Raw genomic sequence first — 24919 nt, 5'->3', positions numbered from 1 at the left:
CACAGCTTGTAATTGACTTCATCATTTTAAAACACTTTTATCTAATGAAAACTTTTCACTTGATTATGAAGACATATCCTGACCTTTGCAAGGAGGTATATCTGTTTATCTTAACTGTGGACTCAGGGTCAATCTTCAAGTTGAAAGACACCTGGGAGACGATCCAAGTCTAACATCATCTGAGTAACTGACCCCTAGACATGAGCTGTTTCCCTAGGTGATAGATCCGATGCCATAGTCATCATCAAATCTTAAATTCTTGATGCCCTATCCCTCATACTTTCCATTTACACTATGCTGTCTCTGAAATAAGATTTAAATAGGGTTGAAATGAGATCATGTTTAAATCTAAAGAACAGCAGAGCTTATTTTAAATTTCCATCCAATTTTACTATGTTTCTTATGTAGAATTTCCCCTATGGCCTATTAAATTTGGTTTTATTTTTTTCACATAATGCAATCACGGTTTCATGACTTCAGAAAAATTTCTGACGTAAATAATGGACACACAACACTCTGAACTATATATTAGCAATGATAAAGAGCTAATATGGATAATATATTAATACTTTGTAAAATGTTCTTATGGCATTTCAACACGTAAATTCCCCTGTTCTATGTTAATTTATTGCTTTAAAGGAGCAATAGCAGTATTGTGCTTTATTACAAGCCTAATGCCATAAACACAATTATAAAAGTTCTCAAATAACAAATGGTCTAGAGTCAAATGTGTGACATGAAATGTCTGAAAAAAGAACTTAAAGAATTTTCTTACATATTAACTAATTTTAAGTGTATTTTAAATATAAGTGTTAATCTGTTTTCTGTTCACTATAGGAAGTTGCTAAAAAAAAAGTATTTTATTTAAAAAATAAATCAAAAGCATCATATTGATCCATGTAAAAAAATTTATTGAACAACTCTGTGCCAGATAATATTCCAAATGCGGAAGATAAAAACAGTAAACAATATCTTTGTACTCACAAAGCTTAGTGCCTACAAAGAAAAAGCAGAAAATATAAACAAGTTAGCAAGACAAGGTAATTTGTGATAATGATGTTAATGTCTTTGATAATGTCAGGGGAACTACTTTTGCTTATTAGTACATTTAGATTAATTTCTTGATGTTTAGATTAGCCAATATACCATTTTGATTTCTAAATGCTTGTCACATTTCTCTAATTTATATTAGAGAATACTAATACAAATATTTTTGTTTAAGTGAATAAAACAAAATTTTTATAAGTGCATTAATACTCTTTCAAAAGTTTTTATTTTTAGACTTTTGGATAAAGGTGGATCCCTAAAATGTCAAGTTCTCACTAATTTTTAAAAGTTTAGTTTCACACAAGCAATGTTCCCTTTGAAGTACCTGCTGATTGACACATTAGGGATTAAAAGTAGAGACTGTTTTTTAAGTTTTGCTTTGTTTTATTTTGTTTTAAAGTCAATTTCTCATGAAACAAATCAATGATTGATACATTGGCTTGTATTTAAGAGCTGATCTGCTGAGATGTTTTCCTAGTTTTACAACTGAGTGTATATGGCCAATAATAAGACAGTAAGTAGCTAGGGTTATGGGATTCCCAAAGAAAGAGAAGCAGGCATAGATTTAGGGACACAAGAAAAGCCATTTTCAGCCTAAGCCATTTGTAATCTAAAGCCTAGTCACAAAGTTTGTCCTTGAACAGATCTCAGTAATTAATGATCTTAAGGTAACAAAAGAATGTGGGAACAAATGATTGTTATCAGGTAGAGAAGTAACAATCAGATCAGATCAGTTGCTCAGTCGTGTCCGACTTTTTGCGACCCCATGAACCTCAGCATGCCAGGCCTCCCTGTCCATCACCAACTCCCGGAGTTCACCCAGACTCATGTCCATCGAGTCAGTGATGCCATCCAGCCATCTCATCCTCTGTCGTCCCCTTCTCCTCCTGCCCCCAATCCCTCCCAGCATCAGGGTCTTTTCCAATGAGTCAACTCTTCGCATGACGTGGCCAAAGTACTGGAGTTTCAGCTTTAGCATCATTCCCTCCAAAGAAAGCCCAGGGCCGATGTCCTTCAGACTGGACTGGTTGGATCTCCTTGTAGTCCAAGGGACTCTCAAGAGTCTTCTCCAATACCACAGTTCAAAAGCATCAATTCTTTGGCACTCAGCCTTCTTCACAGTCCAACTCTCACATCCATACATGCCCACAGGAAAAACCACAGCCTTGACTAGATGAACCTTTGTTGGCAAAGTAATGCCGCTGCTTTTGAATATGCTATCTAGATTGGTCATAACTTTCCTTCCAAGGAGTAAGCGTCTTTTAATTTCATGGCTGCAGTCACCATCTGCAGTGATTTTGGAGCCCAGAAAAATAAAGTCTGACACTGTTTCCACTGTCTCCCCATCTATTTCCCATGAAGTGGTGGGACCGGATGCCATGATCTTCATTTTCTGAATGTTGAGCTTTAAGCCAACTTTTCCACTCTCCACTTTCACTTTCATCAAGAGGCTTTTGAGTTCCTCTTCACTTTCTGCCATAAGGGTGGTGTCATCTGCATATCTGAGGTTATTGATATTTCTCCTGGCAATCTTGATTCCAGTTTGTGTTTCTTCCAGTCCAGCGTTTCTCATGATGTACTCTGCATATAAGTTAAATAAACAGGGTGACAATATACAGCCCTGACCAACTCCTTTTCCTATTTGGAACCAGTCTGTTGTTCCATGTCCAGTTCTAACTGTTGCTTCCTGACCTGCATACACATTTCTCAAGAGGCAGATCAGGTGGTCTGGTATTCCCATTTCTTTCAGAATTTTCCACAATTTATTGTGATCCACACAGTCAAAGGCTTTGGCATAGTCAACAAAGCAGAAATAGATGTTTTTCTGTACAATGTCTTCCTGTACAATGTCACGAACCTTATTCCATAGTTCATCAGGCACTCTATCTATCAGATCTAGGCCCTTAAATCTATTTCTCACTTCCACTGTATAATCATAAGGGATTTGATTTAGGTCATACCTGAATGGTCTAGTGGTTTTCCCTACTTTCTTCAATTTAAGTCTGAATTTGGCAATAAGGAGTTCATGGTCTGAGCCACAGTCAGCTCCTGGTCTTGTTTTTGCTGACTGTATAGAGCTTCTCCATCTTTGGCTGCAAAGAATATAATCAATCTGATTTCGGTGTTGACCATCTGGTGATGTCCATGTATAGAGTCTTCTCTTGTGTTGTTGGAAGAGGGTGTTTGATATGACCACTGCATTTTCTTGGCAAAACTCTATTAGTCTTTGCCCTGCTTCATTCTGTATTCCAAGGCCAAATTTGCCTGTTACTCCAGGTGTTTCTTGACTTCCTACTTTTGCATTCCTGTCCCCTATAACGAAAAGCACATCTTTTTTGGGTGTTAGTTCTAAAAGGTCTTGTAGGTCTTCATAGTACCATTCAACTTCAGCTTCTTCAGTGTTACTGGTTGGGGCATAGACTTGGATTACTGTGATATTGAATGGTTTGCCTTGGAAACAAACAGAGATCATTCTGTCGTTTTCGAGATTGCATCCAAGTACTGCATTTTGGACTCTTTTGTTGACCATGATGGCCACTCCACTTCTTCTGAGGTCTTTCTGCCCGCAGTAGTAGATATAATGGTCATCTGAGTTAAATTTACCCATTCCAGTCCATTTCAGTTCGCTGATTCCTAGAATGTCGACATTCACTCTTGCCATCTCTTGTTTGGCCACTTCCAATTTGCCTTGATTCATGGACCTGACATTCCAGGTTCCTATGCAATATTGCTCTTTACAGCATCGGACCTTGCTTCTACCACCAGTCACATCCACAGCTGGGTATTGTTTTTGCTTTGGCACCATCCCTTCATTCTTTCTGGAGTTATTTCTCCACTGATCTCCAGTAGCATATTGGGCACCTACTGATTGGGGAGTTTCTCTTTCAGTATCCTATCATTTTGCCTTTTCATATTGTTTATGGGGTTCTCAAGGCAAGAATACTGAAGTGGTTTGCCATTCCCTTCTCCAGTGGACCAATTCTGTCAAATCTCTCCACCATGACCCACCCGTCTTGAGTTGTCCCACGGACATGGCTTAGTTTCATTGAGTTAGACAAGGCTGTGGTCCTAGTGTGATTAGATTGACTAGTTTTCTGAGTATGGTTTCAGTGTGTTTGCCTCTGCTGCCCTCTTGCAACACCTACCATCTTACTTGGGTTTCTCTTACCTTGGGCTTAGGGTATCTCTTCACGGCTGCTCCAGCAAAGCGCAGCCATTGCTCCTTACCTTGTAAGAGGGGTATCTCCTCACTGCCGCCCTTCCTGACCTTCAGTGCGGGAAGTAACAATAGCAAAGATTATATACCAGTTGTTAAGACTCCCAGTTTTGTTTGGTAAGATTAGCCTGAAGCACTCAGTTACTGGATCAACCAGAACCTAAAGCATAATGGACATGAGTTTGAGCAAACTCACAGAGATAGGAAAGGACAGGGAAGCCTGGTATGCTGCAGTCCATGGGGTCAGAAAAAGAGTTGGACATGATTTAGAGACTAAAGAACAATGAAAGAATGATGATGCTTTTTCTGAACCTCCTGATTTCAGTTATACTAAAGCTTAGATTCTAGATTTTTTGCCCCAATTGTATACTGAATTCTCCTTGATGCAAGCCTATTCATGAATATGCATATTTCTTTACCTTAAAACTTCCGCAACTTTGTTCTTAGGGAAACACTGCTTTGGGTAGGATTTCCAGTGTTTCCTTTATTTGCTGCAAGTATCAATAAGAAATCCATTATTTTCCTGATCCTTATCTTGGTTGTGTCTTTTGGCTAAACACCTACCAAGAGGCAAGCCCAGTTTTTCAGGTAAAGACTCTTTCTAAAAAGTTGACAATTTGTAAACTACAAAATAAGAAAAGCTTCTCCTGAGATTGATCTTCAAAAACAAGTACTTGTTAAGTGTTTCATTTCTTTCACTCATGTTAATGCCAGCATAGGAAGATGAGGGTTCAAATTTTAAAACAAATCAGATCTTGACACAATCAAAGCCAACTGCTGCTGCTGCTGCTAAGTCACTTCAGTGTCCGACTCTGTGCGACCCCATAGATGGTAGCCCACCAGGCTCCCCTGTCCCTGGGATTCTCCAGGCAAGAATACTAGTGTGGGTTGCCATTTCCTCCTCCAATCAAAGCCAACTAGAGATATTTTAAGAAAGTTCTCTATTAAGTTGTATATGAAGGTATAATAAGCTTATGAAAAAACATTTTCTCCAAAGGCCATTCATTGTGTTATTCTTAGTCATATGTGACTAATATTAATTATACCTATCTGTAACAGTGTTAGAATTCTTCATTACTTGTGCTGTCTCACTACAATTAGGTTCTGCAGTAAAGGTCATCCAAAATTCTTATTTAGTTATATGCTAATCTCCTTCACCATGTACAATGTCTCTGTTAGGTCCATCAAAATTTGATTTGCTAACATCAACTATAATTTTACATCAAGATTCATTTGAAGACTCTTATTTTCTATCTGCCTAATAAGGAAAAATATACTTAAGGATACAAACATATACCTCTATCCTCTCCATGAGACTGTTGCTTTTACTCTCTTAATTATCACTACTCTCTTTTCTGACTTTTTCAGCTATTCTGCTTTCTGACTCAGATTTCAAAAGAAATCCAGAAATCCCTTACTTATTGCTGTTTTCTTTCTTTCTTTACTTCGCTTTACTTTTTAAAGTGAAAAACATCTCTAGATCCATGAGATATAAATCTTTCATCATTGATAAAACACGACAAGATGAAAAGGATCTTTGTCAGAAGTTTCCAAAGGAGCATTTGGAAAGATAAAATGACATGCCAAGTAATCTACTTGCTGCCACTGATTACTAACAGTCAATGGCTTATGCTACATTGCCTGAGATTAATCTTCATCAAAAATAATTGTGAAGAAAGCCTCTTCTTATTCTAATGCTAGATCTCTAATAAATAAATAAATAACCAGAATAAATTATGAAAAATGTGTACAATATTTTTGGTGCTAATTCTGGAGCCTAAGTCCAAGAAAATAGTATATTGCCAGAGATGTGTTTTAGTCTCTTCTTTCCAATTTACCTCTAAAGCAGTAAGCGATTACAGAGTTACAATATAGGGTTTTGTATTTTTGACATTTAAGAAATGAAATAATCTGCACACTTTCTGTATCCTGGGAGGAAAAATAAGCTTAAAATATACTCACTTTGTGATTTAAATATGTTTCACCAAATACCATGCTTTATTTAACATATGGTGTATTTTTTTTTTTTTTTTAGAAATAGGCTATCTACAAAGGACTGGTCCAGTGACAGTGCTGTTTAACTTTTCGAAAGATAAATCTGGCATTTAATATATTAAAGTTAAGTATTTTATTATTAGTATTGCTGTCAAAATGTCAACTTTCAAAAAGTAGAAATTATAAACTATATTATTGAGCAAGCAGATATGGCAAATCTATGAATAACTTTCACAATTTCTTTATCTAATCCAAGATTTACTCTCATAATGACATCATCTAAAAGTTAGAAAATATTTTTGCAATATAAAAAATTGACACCCAAGACAAAAATACTGATTTTTTATCTAATCCCAAAGTGTTTATTTACTATTCGTTTTCTTCACAATTAAGCTTATGGCAGTATAAAATGGGAGTTACCTAATCCTTCTTAGGAAGTTTTTCATTTGATATAAAATGAAGGTATTCTTGTGAATGAATAATCTCAATTCCTTTATGCAGCTTTCCCAATCTGAACTCTTATTTGACAAATGATTAGCCACTGGTATCCATCTTAATACTTGTGACTTTCATTTTATTCCAGGAGACCAGACATGAGCACAGAAGTATAGCAGCACTTTCACTTAGGTTTATTAGCCTAGCAGATGTTCATCTCAGAGATTATCTCTCTGCACTGTAAGACGACATGCCATGGACCCATTCTGAAATTCCACATTGATTCTGTCTTCTAAAGATAAAAGATTTCAGAGAGAACAGAAAACACGAAGAGTTGTCTATATAACATTCACTTTTCTACTAAAGATAAATCTTGAACATCTTATGATAAAAATAGTAAGGAGGGTTTATTATGTCAGGAAAAAAAGAACATAAGTCATTTTTGTCCCCATTCAAAATGATAGAACTATGAGTCTACAAGAAAACATATGGGTAGAACTCTTGAAGTACTTCATCCTTATTTTATGTCCAGATTTATATTAGAAAATAAATTACACGATACACTCTTATCTAAAGGTATTAAAAAATTAAGAAACACAACTTACAGGATGATTTTTGTTGGAAAAAGCTGCAACCCTTTTAAAGTTTTCTCATATCTGATTCTCTAAGCCTAAGGGTATCCAGAAGTCAAAATTCTTACTAAGAAAATATACCCCCAAAATACCAGTATACCAAAAATACATGAACAGTGGAGTAACTTTATTTGTTGTTATTTAGCCTGAAATAAGAGACTTATTTGGACTATCAAGTACCACCAAGATCATAAGACAAAATTAACTTAATATCTAGAAACAAGAAAAGATTAACTGATGGCCTAATTGAGGTTACTTTTCTTATATGTAAGTAAAGTAAGCAACCAATTTATTTTCAAGGGAAAGTTTTACTTTTCTTTGTTTAAAGTTTTAGTTGATTTTTTTTTTTTTAGTATTTCAAAAATACAATTAAGTTTGCCTTGAGCTTATGCATTTTGTGACATTTTTATATTAAATCAACTTTGCACAAAAATTCCACCACTTTAAATTTTGATTAAACCAATCATAAGTATTTTTACAAGTAAAATAGCCAAAGAATTTAAAAACACATAATAATATAAATATTTGAAGATCTCAGAATTATATATAATAATTTAAATGATGAAGAAATAAAAAAGACATTTTAAACTGTGCTATAGCTTACTGCTTACGAAGAAAGTTTTTATCTGCTGTACAAAAATACTGCTGAAAAGAAAAGATTCAAGATCAATATAAACTTCATTGGTTAACAAAAATAAGGCCACTATAGACCAAAACTATACCTTACCTATTGTACAAAAGTGTTTAATGAACTGAGAAAAGAATCAAAGAAGTCACTAAGACACAAAGATGACAGAACAGCACCACCTAGTTCCCTCTAGAAAAGTTCCAAATATGTATGCCTCTCTGATTTACTTTGAAAAATTGAATATACTTTCAAAATAAATCATTTTCTATACAACTACACTCTTGCAAATCATTACCTGCAACAAAGCATTTACTTGAATTGCTTTAATTTTAAAGTTTCCTTTAAAATATAAAGAAAGCAAAATTAAAGATAATAGTTAAGCTGAGGTTTTTCTGTCTGTGCGATGTACGGTTGAGTGAAATCCAAAAAAACAAATCACTAAATACAGCACTATACAGGCTAAACCACCATCATTATGATTTCCAGAGTATATATCAGTTTTTTAATCTTATCTATTACAAGATACATATCACCTACTCCAGGGATCCTACTGGCTAGTGAGTGACACTATCCAAAAATACCATACAATCTCTTAGAAATATGACATAATTTGCATATTGAAGCCATCAGTCAAAGTTAAATATTAAAGAAAGCAATATAAAGATATCAAGAATATTTGTAGCCTGTTTGTATGATTTTGCATTTTCTCTATGACACTTAAAATAATTGCATGAAATTCACTTTATTAAAAACATTTAATTGTATCCTATCCATTTATGAGCTTTGTTTACCAAGTGATTAATATTTCAATCATATTCAGAGAGATTCAGCAGGAGGAAATATTTCAGGAGCGACATTTAATCGGCACTCTCAAGAAGCCACATTACAGTAGTACAGGTTTTAATCAGGCACGATGTACTGTAATATAAGCAAGGGACGGAGTTTTAATATATATGACACAGTACAAGGAACATTGTTTCTAGATAGGACACTTTAAAAATGTTTTCCCTGAGGCATCAGCAGCTCTTTAAATGACTGTTGCTGGTAACATCAGAATTGCTCAAGCAGAACTTCAGCTCTAAAAAACTAAATATTGTTGCTTGTTACATAGATCCTTCTCACAGACCTCTTCTCCCCTACATTCCCTCCGCTGACCTGGTCATCTACAGTTCTGGCCCACTGATCCTTTATGAAATTAAATGAATCATCCTCTTGAACAAATCAGTTAGAATAGAGTGTGCTTAAATATTTCTTGTTCACTTGTCAGCTTCTTTCAACTTGTATTAATAAAGAAAGAAACGGCATCATACTGAGAATGTTTTCAGGATAAACGACTGAAGGAAATGAGAGCTGTTTAATCCAACCTTAAGTAAAAATGTTAAAAGCCCAGTGAGGTTTATAATATTGTTGATAAGCCAGTGATTTCATATCCTCATTGATATATCTGCATTTTGTTGCTGTGGAAAAGATATTAGCATAAAATATTTTTTTTATTTCAGAAAAAAAAGAATTAAGGCATTATAATATTTTGATTTGTTTATTCTGTGTCTCAGTCACTAGAGTATAGGCTCCGTAAAGTTAGAAACTATTTCTATCTTGTCTACTTGTATATCCAACGTTTACAACACTGACTTCAAGTACATATTTGTTGAAAAACGAATCAATAAATGAATGTTATGTTTAAGAAAACCAGTGGCTATGAAAAACAATATGATTGTAGAAATTTTTACATACATGTAAATTAAATGCACAGAAAAACAAAACTGAACTCAAAATTAAAACTTAATTCAATCCACTCCCCAATAAAAATGACTAATATATCAACAGTTTACTAATTTTCAAAACTGATTTACGGATGTAATTTCATTAAAAAATAAATGTGTGGCCCAAATTCAGGCTGATGGCCACAAAATTAACTTATAAAACTCACTGACCTAGGGGAAAAAAAAGTTCTGAAATTTATACAGACACATGCATCAGAATAACAGTCTTTTAATGTGTAAAAACATTAAATACTGAATAATGCTTGAGTAGCTATTAAAAATAAATTTTAGTAAAAGGTATTTTAAGAGCACACATTTCATGTTATACTGACTGCATTTTAAAAGATCTTTAGGTGGAAAGTCAAAAAGAAAACACCATTTTTTTCAGTGTGTCATCATCCTTAAGATCCTATACAACATAGTGCCGAAGAACAGATTTGGTTCCAATCTCTCAATCCACAGATGAAAAAACTGAGCTGCCAGAGAAGTATCTTACTCATCTTCAAAATGGTGGCATGGCTTTGATAAGAACTTTGGTCCCTTGATTCCTACCATTACATCTTGATGCTGTAGGGCACTTGCAAAAATCAAAGTCTAAAGTTAGTCCAGGGGTATCTCTGGACTTTCACTACAAAATAAAAGACATTCACCAGGCTAACATCACTCCCACTCCCACACTAAATGTATTTTAATATGGCAGTTGATGATATTCCACTCAAGGATTATGGGTATCCATTATTGCCTCTATCACCAAATCGCTCCCATTCTCCATCTCTGTACACCAAGATGATGAGAAGCTCTCAGAAGGAAAGATTCCTAATGCCAAATCATGTTTACTCTATTTTATAGTATGAGCATGATAAAATGATAAAAAAAATTATCAGTCTTTCCAATCTATCTGTACCCAACTGTCAAACATGGTTGATATATTATAAAACACTATCAGTTCCTTCAAAGATAACCTGTTTTGCCTTGTTGGTAGTCTGTATCTGAACAGTCAATAAAATTAGGTAAAGCAAAACAAAAATTTAAAGTAAATTTGACTTCAATGTCCTCTATCAGACCTCTAAAAAATTATGAACTTATCCCTCTACCAATATCTTTACCTTAGCTATTACACAGAAGTGAAAGGATACAGAGAATTAAAATTCACAATACCATTAGTTTTACTTCACTCACAGCATTTCTATATTACATACATAATATATAAATATATATTATATATATTTATATATATAAAACAAGCCAGTGGACAAGAAACTATCCTCTATAAATGTTTCTTGACCTTTAAAAATGCATTCATAAATATTATAGAACACACAACTTATTATTCATGCTAGTTATCATAAAATATTTTTATATAAAGACAATGCACTTTAGTACAATACCATTTTGGTGAATATTATGGAAGTTGTTCCAAATTTGGTGACCCTACACAAGAATGTTGATCTGAAATGCTTTAGCATTTAAAGTGACAAAGGTACTTCCCTTATATCAAATTGAAAATTCAATTTCTGAGTGGGTCATTATGACAAAAATGCTGAGATATATAAAGGTATGATAATTCCATACATTTCCAGTGTTTCAGATACTATATAGTTACACATAAAAAATTAAAATATGTGACTTCTAATCATAGATTTATAGGAATATCTCAATATAATGAATAAAATTCAGTAACATATTAAAATAATTTTTTATAAAAACAGTGACAGAGTCAACAAAGTTTGACTATCTTCCCTTTTTGTCACTAGGCTCTGAAAAGTGGATCATCAGGGGCTGAACAAAAGCCACATTAAAGATGAAGTTATCCTTGCCTGACTGCTACATCATACTGACACATCTCCATATAAAGCAAGATTTTAGATACAGAAGCTATGCAAGAATATAATTCTTAAAATTAACTTTATAAAGTGGCAGCAGCCCTCAATGAATTGAGATAGTTTAATCTACTTTGAATATCTGTTAACTGAATGTTTATTTCTACATGAATTGATTTGGCTTCAAATGAATCTTAAGACAGCCTACTTAACTTTCTTTTGAATGCCAAGAGTCAGGAAATAGTCAAAAATCCAAAAGACAATGGGTAAAATTGATTTTTTAAATTTGAAAGAACTATGTAACTTTTAAGAAAAACTACATTTCTCTGGGACATTTTCAAAAAAGCATTCTTAAAACACTTTATGTGGAAATAGAATCACTACAAATTGAAGAAAGTCTTTTCACCCCTGGAGTTCAGCACTAGTAACTATATTTAAATTCTCTTAAAAAAAGTAGGAAATATTTCCATTTTACCTCCCACTGTCTTCAAAATGTAAAAAGAAAACTAAATCAAATTCAACCACAGCAAACATGTGTCCTCAACTGTAGAATTATGGCTAAGCATTTTGTGTATATATATATAATTTATTTAAAAGCCCTTTTAAATAAAATGAATGGAATCTCCCTGAGTTAAACTGAGAAAAATATACCCTGAATCTGTAGGACTACTCAGAGCACCTTTACACTACAGCTTGGCAATAATAAAAGCAGGTCAGTCCTCACTGATAATCTGGCAGATCAAGGTCAGTCTGTAATTCCTCTTTGTTTATACATTTATCCAGAAATACTAGCTACTCTAAATAGAACAATAAGATGATCTGACTTCATATTTACCCAAAGTCACCATCAGGAATATTTTAGGGGCCAGGAATTGTAAAAAAAAGACAAGAGGTTACATTGCCCAGAGAAATCAGGGAGTTCAAAGCCATGATTCAAATGTTTTCAGGGCAAATTTGAAGTGACTACCTTAACTGAAAGGAGTGATTCTACATTTTTTGTGAAGTATGTCATTATTAAGCATGATATTTCTTGGTATCCTTTTTTTTCTTCTTCCTGTAGTTTAAAATGAAAATTGATTGCAAATATTTATTCTATTCAGAATACTGTATTGGCATTTTGGCAATTATAAGTACTTAAATATTATTTGGAACCAATTAAAAAGATGCGTCAAGATTAAATAGACTGGAAGAGAACTAATCAATCAGTGAAATGAAAACATTAAAAAAAGACACAGGCCAAACATTCGATTAGGCACCTGAAATAAAATGAAGACTAAAACCTAGTACTCTAGGGGCTTATAGTCCACTAGAGGAGACATTCAAAATGCTATAAGAAAAATCCATGTAGGGGTTATACAGATCATAACATAGACAAAATAAAGTGCTTAGTTCTCTCATAAACTAAGAAAACATAAATGCTTAAAATATTCAATAAAGGGCAGATGGTAATCTTTTGTCTACTAAAACACATCAGATTCTGGTCCAAAATTCCCATGAAAAAAACTCCTATGTGTTCCTGAATATTAGCATTTTTAGCTACCATTAATAATAATATGGTATAGAAAATAATTCAGTTGTGTAAAATAATGAAACAAAAATTGGTTAAAATTGTTAGTATATTAACTCATAAAATGCTTTTATACTGTAATGATCAGAAAAAAGAAAGAATGGTTACATTTACAAGTTAAACTTAAATTTTCTGATTATATATAACACACAAATACAAGCAAATCAAGGGGTACAATTAAGATAAGTAAACTTTTAAATTCATGCAATGTAGGAAAATGTCCTCCTTATAAATGGTGACATGTACTAAAATGGGCAAATTATTGCAGCTATCCCTCCACAAATGTAGTCTCAATATATACATATTTTCCTCTTTCTCCTTCTCTCTCATTCAACATTCCTATATATTTTCACAGTTCTCCACACTGCATCCAAATCAAAAAGTGAAAATATGTCTCAAATTTGCCAATGCACTGACATTTAGCAGCCCATGAAGATTGCAGACTATCAATACTATCTAAAAATCTATAGCCTCAAATAATAAACAGTATAACTTCGAGATCCCACCATAGCAAGATGTGTTAATGGGCTAGTTAGGGAATAGAGTATTGATTTAGGAACAATTTCTGATTCTTCTTTTTATTTGGGAGAGTGAAAGGGAACAATTCCTATTCGGGATAAGGGATACACATTTTCACTCATTATTTTTTTTTTTTTTTCAATCCCAAAGCAAAGAACTATTTAGAAATAACAGACACTGTATTCTGTATTACAATGGTGAATCTCATTCTGCCTTGGCAGAGTAACTAGTTTAAGTGTAGAAATGTGAGTAACTGCTTGCTATACTAGAGTCATAGATATAAGATTGCCTTCAGAAACATCCTTCTCTGAATACCACCTACACATTAATACATGACAGTGAACTTACAGCCAGACCCCTGTTCTATCCACATGATCCCTGAAAAGGCTTTGAAATGAGGACACACGCATAATTAAGGCACAGTGAATATCACAGTACATGTAACAAACTAGAGTATTATGAATCCTTAGGGAAACCTCATAGAACTAATACATTTTCTAAAGAAAGCTGCACATGAGTAAAGAGAGCCTAAAATGCTAATTAGATCCTCTCAGTGAAGGCTATAGAAAAGTTGATTCTTGAATCCTGAAGTTGGGCACAGAATGGAACATTTGTATACAGAAAGACTGAAGGGTGGGGGAGAAGAATTTGGCATAAAAGCCCTTCAATAGATGATTTACATAATTTTTGAGAAAATAAATGAAGCAAAATAAAAATGTAACAGTGGGTAAATTCCAAACCTCCTGAAAGGGTTAAGTAGGAGAAGTGATTTCCTATTAGAAAAGGGTTATGTAACAACAGAGGGAAATACTCAGCCTAGCATATGCTAATTTAGTCGGCTTTGCCAGGCGTTTCTGTGTGTTTGGCTGGCTGACTCACATTCCTTCCCTTCTCTTTTTGCCATTTTTATTATGAGACTAAGGAGGTTGAATGCTCACAAAATGCAATAATAACAATAACAAAAACAACTAAAAGCACATTGTATGTGTTTTATCTTTGCTAAAACACTGGGATACAAGCCTTGGAGGTTGAAAGAAAAAACACCCAATCTGGATGTATTCAGTACATAGGTTTGGTAAGATTCCTTTTAACTGTTTTTCACTCCCTGTGAATTTATTTTAATGGGTCTTTCAGGTTGATAGAACAGTGCAGAGTGGGGTATATTATATTCCTAGAGAGTGTAAAGGAAGCTGAGTTACTATTCAGACTTCGGTCCATAAAATATAGATTGCAATAAGGGAATGACAAATCAGAAGCTTACTGTGCATTTTATTTGCTTTTAAATACAAATATTCTAATCATCCCTCATTGCAGCCTGTCTACTACTTAAAATTAAAAGCAGAAGACATATAAAGTATAAGAAGGAACGGAAGGTAAAGGTGTCAGGACATTTTCTCCTGGGGCGATATAGGACAATCTAACGTAAAATATGAATTTATTACAAAAGTAGAAACATATTTTACGCACCATAAATTTTAGGCTTTGATGTTTGAGTAAGCATTAAGGGAGGCACTTGCATCTTTAAAGGCAAACAATTTTAGCAAAGAAACAAAATATTCCCTTACAAGAACAAATTAATTGGCTTTATAAATTACACTGAATCAATATAACAGTTATACACTTAGCAGTCGGCAGCACATCTTTCTCAGGAAAGGTGCTTTCTTAACTCGGTTCTCAAAGATGACTTTAGATAAACAATGCACCGTTACCATTAATAAACCATCATCAAATCTATAAAACTAGGGGGGTTCTTTAGCCTATAAAATGACTTTTATATCTGTATGTGTAGTTATTTGCACTATATGATTACACTTAGCTTTAAGTTTTTTTGTTCCTCAAAGCAAATAAATGCTTATTCTTGTTTTCTAAACAATCCCTAGTGACGTCAGTGTGTAACCCCTAGAATAACTGCTTAACTGTGGCTAAACAGGGGCATCCCCATCAGCATTCAAATGGCTGAAAGATAATTTCAATATTCAAATGAAAACGATTTGCTGACTCAGAAAGAGTAATCCCCAATGCTTAATAATAACTGTCTTAATATTTACTTCAAAGACTTCTGAAATAGAATGTGAATAATTAATGGCCAGCTCTTTCCAAGGCAGATCTCCTTACAACCTCAGCCCTGCCTCTCTATTCAGGTAGCAGTAGGTTCTCATCACTCAGTTTCTCAAACACAAAGAAGATCCAGAATAAATGCTCAGCTCTATTGCAAATTCAGAAACTGTAAACCTTGTGCGTGTGTTTTTAAGTGGAAAAGTTAATCACTGCTGCAGCCTAAAAAAATGAATTCAAAAAATACCTTTTTTAACCTTCAGAAATAAGGTTAAATAATCAAAAACAAAATAAACTTTTCCTTTTTCCTCACACTTCATCCCTGAGTGCTCCAAACTCTAATTACACGCAAAATTATAAAGATGTTCTTCAGACCTAAAAATAACTGTACATTTTAGGCTTGTACATATGTGCATATATAGAGATAAATGATTGAGGAATATTTCCTTTCTCAATAATTACATCTCTGATTTTGGCATTAATATTTAACTCATACCTAATTAAACAGAATATTTAGTTTCCTAACATATATATATATATGTATTACATATTACTAAGATAAAACTATTTCATATCATCTAAAGAAACTCACTGAACACATAAACAGGACCAATTGGACTCATTTCTAGGATGAAAATCAATATGCATAATATGCTCAATTATTTTGATAGCAAATGGAATCAAGATAAACAATGCTACACTAGTTATTGTCATCTGATAGGCTTCTTTTATAGTCTGCCCATAATAATTGCCCCACAACTCTTGCTTTTATTAAGGAACATATTTGATGCTTTGCCTGTGTGATACATAAAATTTTTTAGAAAGGAGATATTCTCTACTGGTTTGATGTTAACAAAAATTCCAATCTATGGCACTAAATAAATGGTAAAAACATACATTGAACAATTAATTCCTATTTCTTTTAAGACTACTGTATTCTCCCCTAACAGGAAATGCTCTAATAAGGAAAAAAAAAAGCAACTAACTCCTTACTCGCTAAAGGAAGAGAAAGATAACAGTATTTGCCAGCTCAACATTCATTAGGTCCAACACATGTAAATAACTGCATAAGAATTAGAATTCTTAGAAGCCTTAGAATGCATAAGAATTCTATTTTAACTTTGCTATTAATTTTCATTAAATTGAACTGTGGTCCTGATAGTTTGCAAGATAATTTCCAAGTTTGCACAATTCATTTGATGAAAATGTTGATAATTTTGTTAGGATTTATTTATTACATTAATGTCTAAACAAATTATATATTCTCTCTTTAGCTTTGCCATGAGCTCAAGTGATTAGAAATACTCTTTGGATTATTTCTGGTCATGAAGAGTTGAAGCATGGTTCATGTCCACTACAAGCTATGAAATATGAAAAGACTTCCTATTTCAGTCACGCCACATGACTGCTTTCCTGCATGCGTTCTGCCTGCCGCTGCAGAGCACATTAGGCCTGAGATGCCATTTGCATCATCACACAGCAGGGGGCTTCAGCTGCCACAGCTCTAGGTTAATCCTCACCCACCTCTTTACACAAGGAATTTGCAGAAGATGTAGTTTTTTGATACTACAGAACTACACTCCAAAAACGTTTGACATTTTCAAATAAAATGTTGGTAATGAACTTGTCCTTTTAAATATTTTAGGTTAAATCAGTAAATTTAAATCATGTCTTCTCTTTTTTTCCCCCCTCATGAATTGAGTTTGTGATCTTATGCAAATATCTTGATTTTTTTAATTATGGAAAAGAAAAAAATGGGTAGGGAAACGTCATGTCAAAGAGCAACTGATCAAATTACATTCATTTAAAGATGTATATCAACAGCTATCACTATGATAATTTTCTACAGGAAAATTGTTTCCTAAACCAATAAGACCTACAAAATGTTAAAATTAACTCATATATGTGTGTGTATATATATATATATATATAATTTAACAAAGTATGACTGCTGATGTGTTATGAAAAGATACCTCTTAACTACATCATACCTAACTAAGATATACCTATCATTCAAACCAAAACTATTTATTATGCATTTACTAAATTAAGAATAAGTAAAGCTCAGGGCTTGCCCTCAAGAAGCTTAATATAAACAAGGTAGCAGAGTTGTTTTTAGGAGAGTAAACAAACCTGTAACTGACAATTCCACAAAGGACTTCTGACTTCAATTTGTGAGTTCTACTTCCTTGATTTGTAACTTCCCTTTTTGCTGCTTCCTCACCTACTCAGCCAGTTGCTACATAATGGGCGATTTTGCCAAGAAGGTTTAATGAAGTCTATTAAAACAAGGACTCTCTATCAATACATCTCATAGAATGCATGTCAACATAATCAAATAAAACAATAATATGATATGTCTATGTTATATTACAAATGTACCCCAAATCCTTCACAATAGATAAATTTTACTTCTCTCAATCATTTTATACCCCATAGACTCTTTATTTTTAAAAGAAAATTGATTTCCATTTGATGTTGATTTCAGGCCATTTTAAAATGCATGCTTAGGATGTCTTCCAACATTATTGCACAACTATTTCCTGTTTAAGTGATTTAAGTAAGTTTTTCTTTAAGAAAAATGACTATCTCATTAGTTAAGTCTGGGAAAAATATTTTTCACGTATTTGATCTTCTTGTGGAAAACGCAGGAAGAGACTATCTCAGTTGATGCTTACCTTTGTCATGTTGTATTACCAGAGTTCTACTAGTTGTAGACACAAGGGAAAAAACAACAAAATAAGCTTCCATATCTTGATGCTAAATTAGTCTAGGAACTCCTCATATTTGCAAAGAGATTTTCTTAATTACTAAATGTCTAGTGTTTGTTTAAGTCATAGTCATTGACTTGTGTATAAAACCTACTTTTCAAAGTTTCCACTGTTAATCAAAAAAAGGGAGGAGTGAGCTGTATCTCAGGAACTGCATTCAGCATAAAAGATGAGCTCATCATGACTAAGGTAGAAGTAAAGAAGCGAGAGAGACATGCTTTTAGGAAATATTAAGTTATCAGTATTTTATTTAGTTTGTATGTATATTTTGCATTACCACATGTTTTCTAAAAATGTAATGGGAGGTGCATGACACATACTGAGGCAAGTAATATGCATGTTGAACAGACCTTTAACTTGAGGATCTTTCTTTTTACACACAACAAATTACTTACTACAATGTCCCACAGTAAAACACACACATCCACAAACCCTAAAACCCCAAAATTAGTAGTGGTGTTTTTTGTGTAAGACCAACACTGAACAAGGAAATAAAGTTCTCAACAAAATCAGAATCTCTCTATGCATGTCTATTTTGCCCTTCTTTCCTTTTTGTCCTTTTTCAGATTGTTTCCTGTGCTAAACAAGAGAGTCTCCATCTTTCCAGTGTCGCTTCAGGCATGGAAAGGAGCCCAGCTACAAAGAGGGTCAGCAACTGAACTGAATCTACTCTGTAGACAAGAAGAAGTCTTAGTTACAGGTGGCAAGTTTTTACACTCCTCATTCTAAAGAAATTTTTTTTCTCTAATGTGTCCCTTGCCCTTGCCCAGCTTTTTCCTCTATATCTGATAGAGGAAAATTAAAATTTAAAAAAAAAGGGTGCTGTATAGCATAATGCTGAATCAAATTTTGTTATCTAAGTAGTCTACATTCCAAGTTATACTCTGGTCAGAAACATGTTTATTTTCTATCTAACTATTCATTGCCTAAAGACTTGTTGAGGACGAACTAGTAGATGTTGTAGAATAGAACTATTTAAACCTTTTTTTTACAAAAATTCATTTTATCTTGAATCTTACCACTGACTTACCACTCTACATATTAACAAACCAAAAGACTGAGTTTGCTTCCCAGGAAAAGTTAAAAAAAAAAAAAAATGGTGACAATATAAAACAGTGAAACCACAGGGAAGATGTGTTAAATTGAGTCTTCCTGTCTAAAATGATGCATACTGCAAGAAAGGGGATAAATACAAAGGATAAATACATTGATTAGTATGACTTAAGTGATAAAACCACTGTAGTGCTGATAATGCTAAAAATAAGAAGCTGTAGACAGACTGCCTACAGTATTTGCCAAGTCATAACTACTAACAGGCAGAGCAGACTACCCCGGGCCAAAATCAGTTGCTCACTAGTTCCCCCGCTACCTCTCCTTCCTTGTACATAGGAAAGACCTGCTAGATATTTAATCTATGTCCAGGAAATCAAGCTTTCATTCTACAACCTAACCAAGTCCTAATAAAACAGTAGAGTGGTGGGAGAAACATAAACCTGGACCCTGAAGCAACGTTTTTTAGCCAAGACCAAGACAAGGAAGGCACAAGCAATTTGTTTGAGCAGGAACTGACAGTATCAACAAAGTGTGATGTGTCTGTGGAGCAGTGTTTGATAAATGTGAGGCAGCCATAAACATGAGAAGACAATCCAGTGGGGCTTTGTGCCTCCTCCCACTTCTAGTTTGTTTTTTTTTTTATCCCGCCCCCCCTTAAATCCTATTCTCTCTCTCCTTTGGTGTATTAATACAGCCATCTAAGGTGCTCAGAAGTACACATATATCCTTGAGCTGGTTCTCTTTGCCTGGTTGCTGTGATAGGACACTTATTTATTTATTTGGGCCTGCCGCTGGTGCTGCTGCTGGCTGCAGTGGTGTGTTTGCTCTGGTATACCCACACCCCTTCCACCCTTCTCCCCCAGTCTGCTGTGAAAAGCAGCACTGTCTTAACATTTGGTGTACATACTTAATAAAAGAAACCCAGGCCCTTAATAAAAAAGAATGCAGCTGAAGGAATCTCTCTGAGTAGAGAAAGAGTAAATCCTCCTTCAGGCTGAGAGAGAGAGACAGGGAGAGAGAGGCACCAGCAGACAGTTATTTTGCAGTGCACTGAATAGACAATTCACAGGGAAATGTTGAAGGCAGAGAGGAGGCGACCCCCAAGTGCAGTCCGTTGCCCACATGCTCTATAATAAATAATCTTGCACCAGCCCAGTAGTGTGTGCAGTGACGTGCCGGGGCCAGCATACACAGATTGGCAGGGAAAACACATCCAGTGGTGCCGAATGTTCATCACAATCACCAAATTAACTGATTTCCCCACATCACATTCCCTTACCCGGCGTGGTGCGCTCATGCGCGCGCGCGGGACGCACACACACACACACACACACACACATACACACACACAGCAGAGCTGAGAAATGCAAGTTACTGAGAGGTGAAGTAGGGTCTCTAGGAGGATGTTTAAGGACGGATTAGAAACCCAAGTAATGTGTCAGCCACCGGATTACTTGCGCGAGGGTGGGGGTGTAAGCGCTGAGGAATGGGACCAGAGGGTGGGGGTGTAGGCGCTGGGGAATGGGACCAGGCGGCGTTAAGCAGGAAGAACAGGCTGTCTGCCTTTTCTCAGGGATTCTGGCACATGACAGATCAAAAATTTACATCAAACATAAAATACACAAAATTACCCCGAAATATTCCAAGAAATACCTCTGCAAGTTTGGTTAGCTAATTCAGGAAAATTCTGCCCACTATCTCGTCTTTCACATTCATAAATATGCATAAATAAAATACGGTCCTGATCTATATCCTGGAGGAGGCTAGGAAACAGGATGCATTCCAAGAACTTGCTGAAAGATGGTTCATTGACCTCATTTAAATCCTCCAAAGGCCGATTGGGTTTTGTATGCCTGTGGTTCTATATGTCTTACTTTCAGATTCCTTTTACCCAGGGACAAATACATTTGATCAACTTATCTCTCCTATAAATACACAAATGATGACAGAGAGGTTAAAGGTGGGCAAAGATTTATGAAGAAATCAAGAGTCATCTATCTTAAAAAAAAATCATATGGACCATAATTTCACATCCATCCTCCCTGTATCTCACATTCAAGCCACATCCCTACACCACTCTCTTCAAAGCAACAATCTTCTGCCTTACAGCCCCTGCCCACTCAGTTCTAGCATGCCGCCTCTGCCTCCACCACCACCCAAAGTGTGCTCTTCCCAGGCACTTTTACTCCATACATTGCCATGCATTTCATAATCATCATCGTCCTCCCACTGCACACAACCTCCTCCTCCCTCCAAAAGCAAGGATCTGGCGAAAAGTGCACCCCAGTTCGCTAGCCAGTCTGCATCCAAGCCCAGTGATTTGCATAATAACAGTGTTTTGTGCGGTTTCCCTCCGCTGCGGTCACAGGGGTTCTTACATTTCACCTGAAAGGATGATATTAATTACGGAAAAGAAGCGTCAGAGAGCGGGATGGAAAGGTAGGGAATCTAAGCTAAAATCCCTTAGCACTAAAGTAACTGCCAGGGTGCACACATTTCTTGGCTTCGAAAAAATGAAAAAGAAAACCACACGGGCTGAATAATAAAAAGTCAGTTTGTTGATAAAGTGGCTTTGGGTCTTTTAATTCTTCCCTTCCCCTGGCCCTCTCTTTTTATTTCCTGCTTTATTTATTCATTCTTCCTTTTTCCTTTTACTCTTTTTCGTTCTTTTTTTCTTCCTTCCTTGCTTATCTCTCTCTTTCGTTTTTTTCTTTTTTCTTTTTTTTAAACCTCAGACAGTCTTCTCTCTTCCTAGGTGAATGACACGTCTCACAACACATCCCCCCCCCCACCTCCCCGCCCCCGGAGATGTTATTGCAATGCACACGGTGCCGCCGCTGCTGCTGTTCTCGCCGTCTCGGCAGCTCGCTCCCAGGCTCTCACACACTTTTTAAAGGCACACGGATATGCTGATGGTGGGAAGAAGGGGCAAAATAAAGGCGACACGAAGAGGGGGAGGTTAAAGAGATGACAAGAGATGGAGAGGGTCGGTCGGGAGCGTGATGTGGGAGGCGGCTGGTGGGGGTTGGTGGGAGGGTGGAATGTTCAGAGAAGGCACAAGTTGCCAGCCAAAAGGCGTGGGAGTGTGTATGTGAAGGGTGAGGGGAGTGCTGGCGAGCATGGAGAGTGAGAGATGTAGGAAGCTCAGGTGAATGAAAAGGCGAAAGGTGCCCGTAAGGGACTGACTACCGAGACAGCACGGTTGAGCCAGCGCTAGAGATTTGAGGGGCTGGAGCAAACTGCCACTGCCCCCTGCCGCACCGGGAAGTAGGGGGAGGGGGTGGAATTCGCCGGGGACTGGGGGACTGTAAGGGGAAGAGTGGAAATATGGGGTGGAGTGAGGATGATGGGGAATGGGCGTGAAGTTGATGCTCCCCGCGGCGGGGCGGGGATTACCTTGTAGCAGGAGCCCGCAGACACTGTAGAAGCGGAGAACGGCGCTGCGTTTCCAAATCATGGTCCCTTTTCTAAAGGGTTGAGAATGAACGAGGGGGGCAAAGAGATGCTGGTGAGCAGGGCACCAGAGTGCGGGGCTCTGCCGCTGTCTCCTTCGCGGAGCCCGCCGGACCTAGGGTCCTCGCCGCTGCGGTGCTCGAACCTGCGGACGCGGATCAGATGGCAGCAGCAGAAGCGGCAACGGCGAAGCACCCGCAGAATGAGGTTTCGCTGGGCAAAATAGTTTCTTTTCCTCCTCCTCTTGCTGGTGGTGCAGCCGCGACAGTCCTTCTGCCAGGCACGGGTTCGGAGCTTGCCTTCCTCCCGGCACGCACCCGGGGCTGTCCGAGCAGGTGGTGCAGGGATGCCGGGGTGTCGGAGAAGATGCAGACGAGGGCTGTAAGGAGTGGGTAGGTCACGCAAGGGAAAGGCGGGGAATAAGGGGAGCAAGCAAGCAGCAGCCGCCGCTCGCGCTTGAGGTGTCTCGGGGTCCTGGGAGGGGAGGTGGCAGCGGTGGAAGCGGCGCTAGAGGCGATAGCGGCGGCGGCGGCTGCTCCCGGATGCTCCGGCTGCAGCAGCGGCGGCGGCGGCAGCGGCAGCAGCAGCGGCGGCGGCAGCTCTACAGAGCACCAGACACAAGGGCAAGCTCAGCACGGTGGAGGCCCCGCCCCCACCATGGCCAGGGACAGACACCGCCCCCCAACCAATGGGGACACCCCCGCCCACCAGGCCTAGCCAATGAGAGAAAGGGATGGGTGGAGACAGGCGCCGGGAAAAACAAACAGGCTTCTCAAGGACCCTTCGGGCAGGAAGAACTGAATCCCCCATTCACACACCCCGGCGGGTCTCACCTCCTTGGAGAGTCTCAGCCTAACTTTCTGAGACGGCGCCTTCTTTAATAAGTGCCTAGCATTCGGGAAGGCCTCAGCCAATCGCCACCGCGAGGGGGCGGGGTTTGCCATGTCCCCAGCAGGTTCTGGAACCCGTGGTGGTGCCTGGGACAGGTCTTGGGTGCGAAGTTCTTGTGCGTATTTGGACTCCTAGAGCAGATGGTGGCTGCACCTGCCCACTCACCAGCTGCAGTAGCTCTCTGAAGCTCCCAGCAGCAAAAGGGAAAGATTTAAGAGGACGTGGGAGAGGCTAAGTATAGGGAACAGAACACCTACCTGCCTACAAGAACTTGTGTGAAAAGGAAAAAAAAAAAAAGAGTTAGGAGTGGAAGAAATTAAGTTTTTGTTGTTGTTCCTGAGAATTTGATTTAATCTAGACATAAAATCTCAATAGAGGCCAGCGGGTGACAGTATTCTTTCGGTCAGTACTGAGATCAGGTAGGTCTAGGTTCAAATCCCATAGCTGTCACTTCTTGCTTCACAATGTTTGATGATTTTACTTGAACATTTAAATCTGAAGCCTCATCTGTAAAACAGGGATAATAATAGAACTTAACTCTTGAAGTTATACGGATTGAAGTTATACGGCCCTGGATTGCTACAGGGCCAGGCATCTGTAAACGCTTTATTAAAGGAGACTTCAGCGCGGTTCAGTGGGATTTCTATAATTCAGGATAGCACAAAATCTTAGGCAATCTTCCGTCTGTGCCTTAATTGTAGCCTTAAGGAAGGGACAAAAAGCATAACTGTGCTTTTTTCAAGGACCTAACCAAAGGTGGTCATGGAAAGAAAATTCAGGAATCTGGAAAGAACCATCTCTATAAATCAGCACCTGGATGTGCCTGATTTAGAGGAGGAGATATAAATGAACAGGACATAAATTAATCAGAAGTTGTGTTTCCAAATGAGCTTAATTCCTGGCTTTTCCCTATGACCAGTTTTTAATTGGACCAAATTAGCAGATGATAGACTAGTTCAGTAGTGTTAAATCAGTCACACCATAAATAGTCTGCTTTGTTCAAGAGACTACACAATAGAAACCTGCAAGCTAGGAGACAGAGGGAAAGATGAGAGGCAGGATCAATATTGAGG

The 24919-nt window shown here is 36.9% G+C and overlaps 1 protein-coding gene across 2 annotated transcripts in view; it reads right to left on the bottom strand.

Moving 5' to 3' along the window:
* The window catches only part of CADM2 (cell adhesion molecule 2), a 1271679-nt gene extending 1248168 nt beyond the window's left edge, over nt 1-23511 (bottom strand). For both annotated transcript variants that reach the window (XM_070367837.1, XM_070367845.1), the window contains exon 1: nt 22899-23511. In XM_070367837.1, the coding sequence (XP_070223938.1) occupies nt 22899-22959 (61 nt within the window). In that variant the 5' untranslated portion in view covers nt 22960-23511. The remainder of the gene's footprint in view (nt 1-22898) is intronic.
* Nucleotides 23512-24919: the final 1408 nt, after the last annotated feature.

This window comes from Bos mutus, chromosome 1 (genome assembly GCF_027580195.1).
Source record: "Bos mutus isolate GX-2022 chromosome 1, NWIPB_WYAK_1.1, whole genome shotgun sequence".
Taxonomy (NCBI): Eukaryota; Metazoa; Chordata; class Mammalia; order Artiodactyla; family Bovidae; genus Bos; species Bos mutus.
Note: the sequence above shows the minus strand (reverse complement) of the source record. Positions and strands in the feature narration are given on the sequence as shown.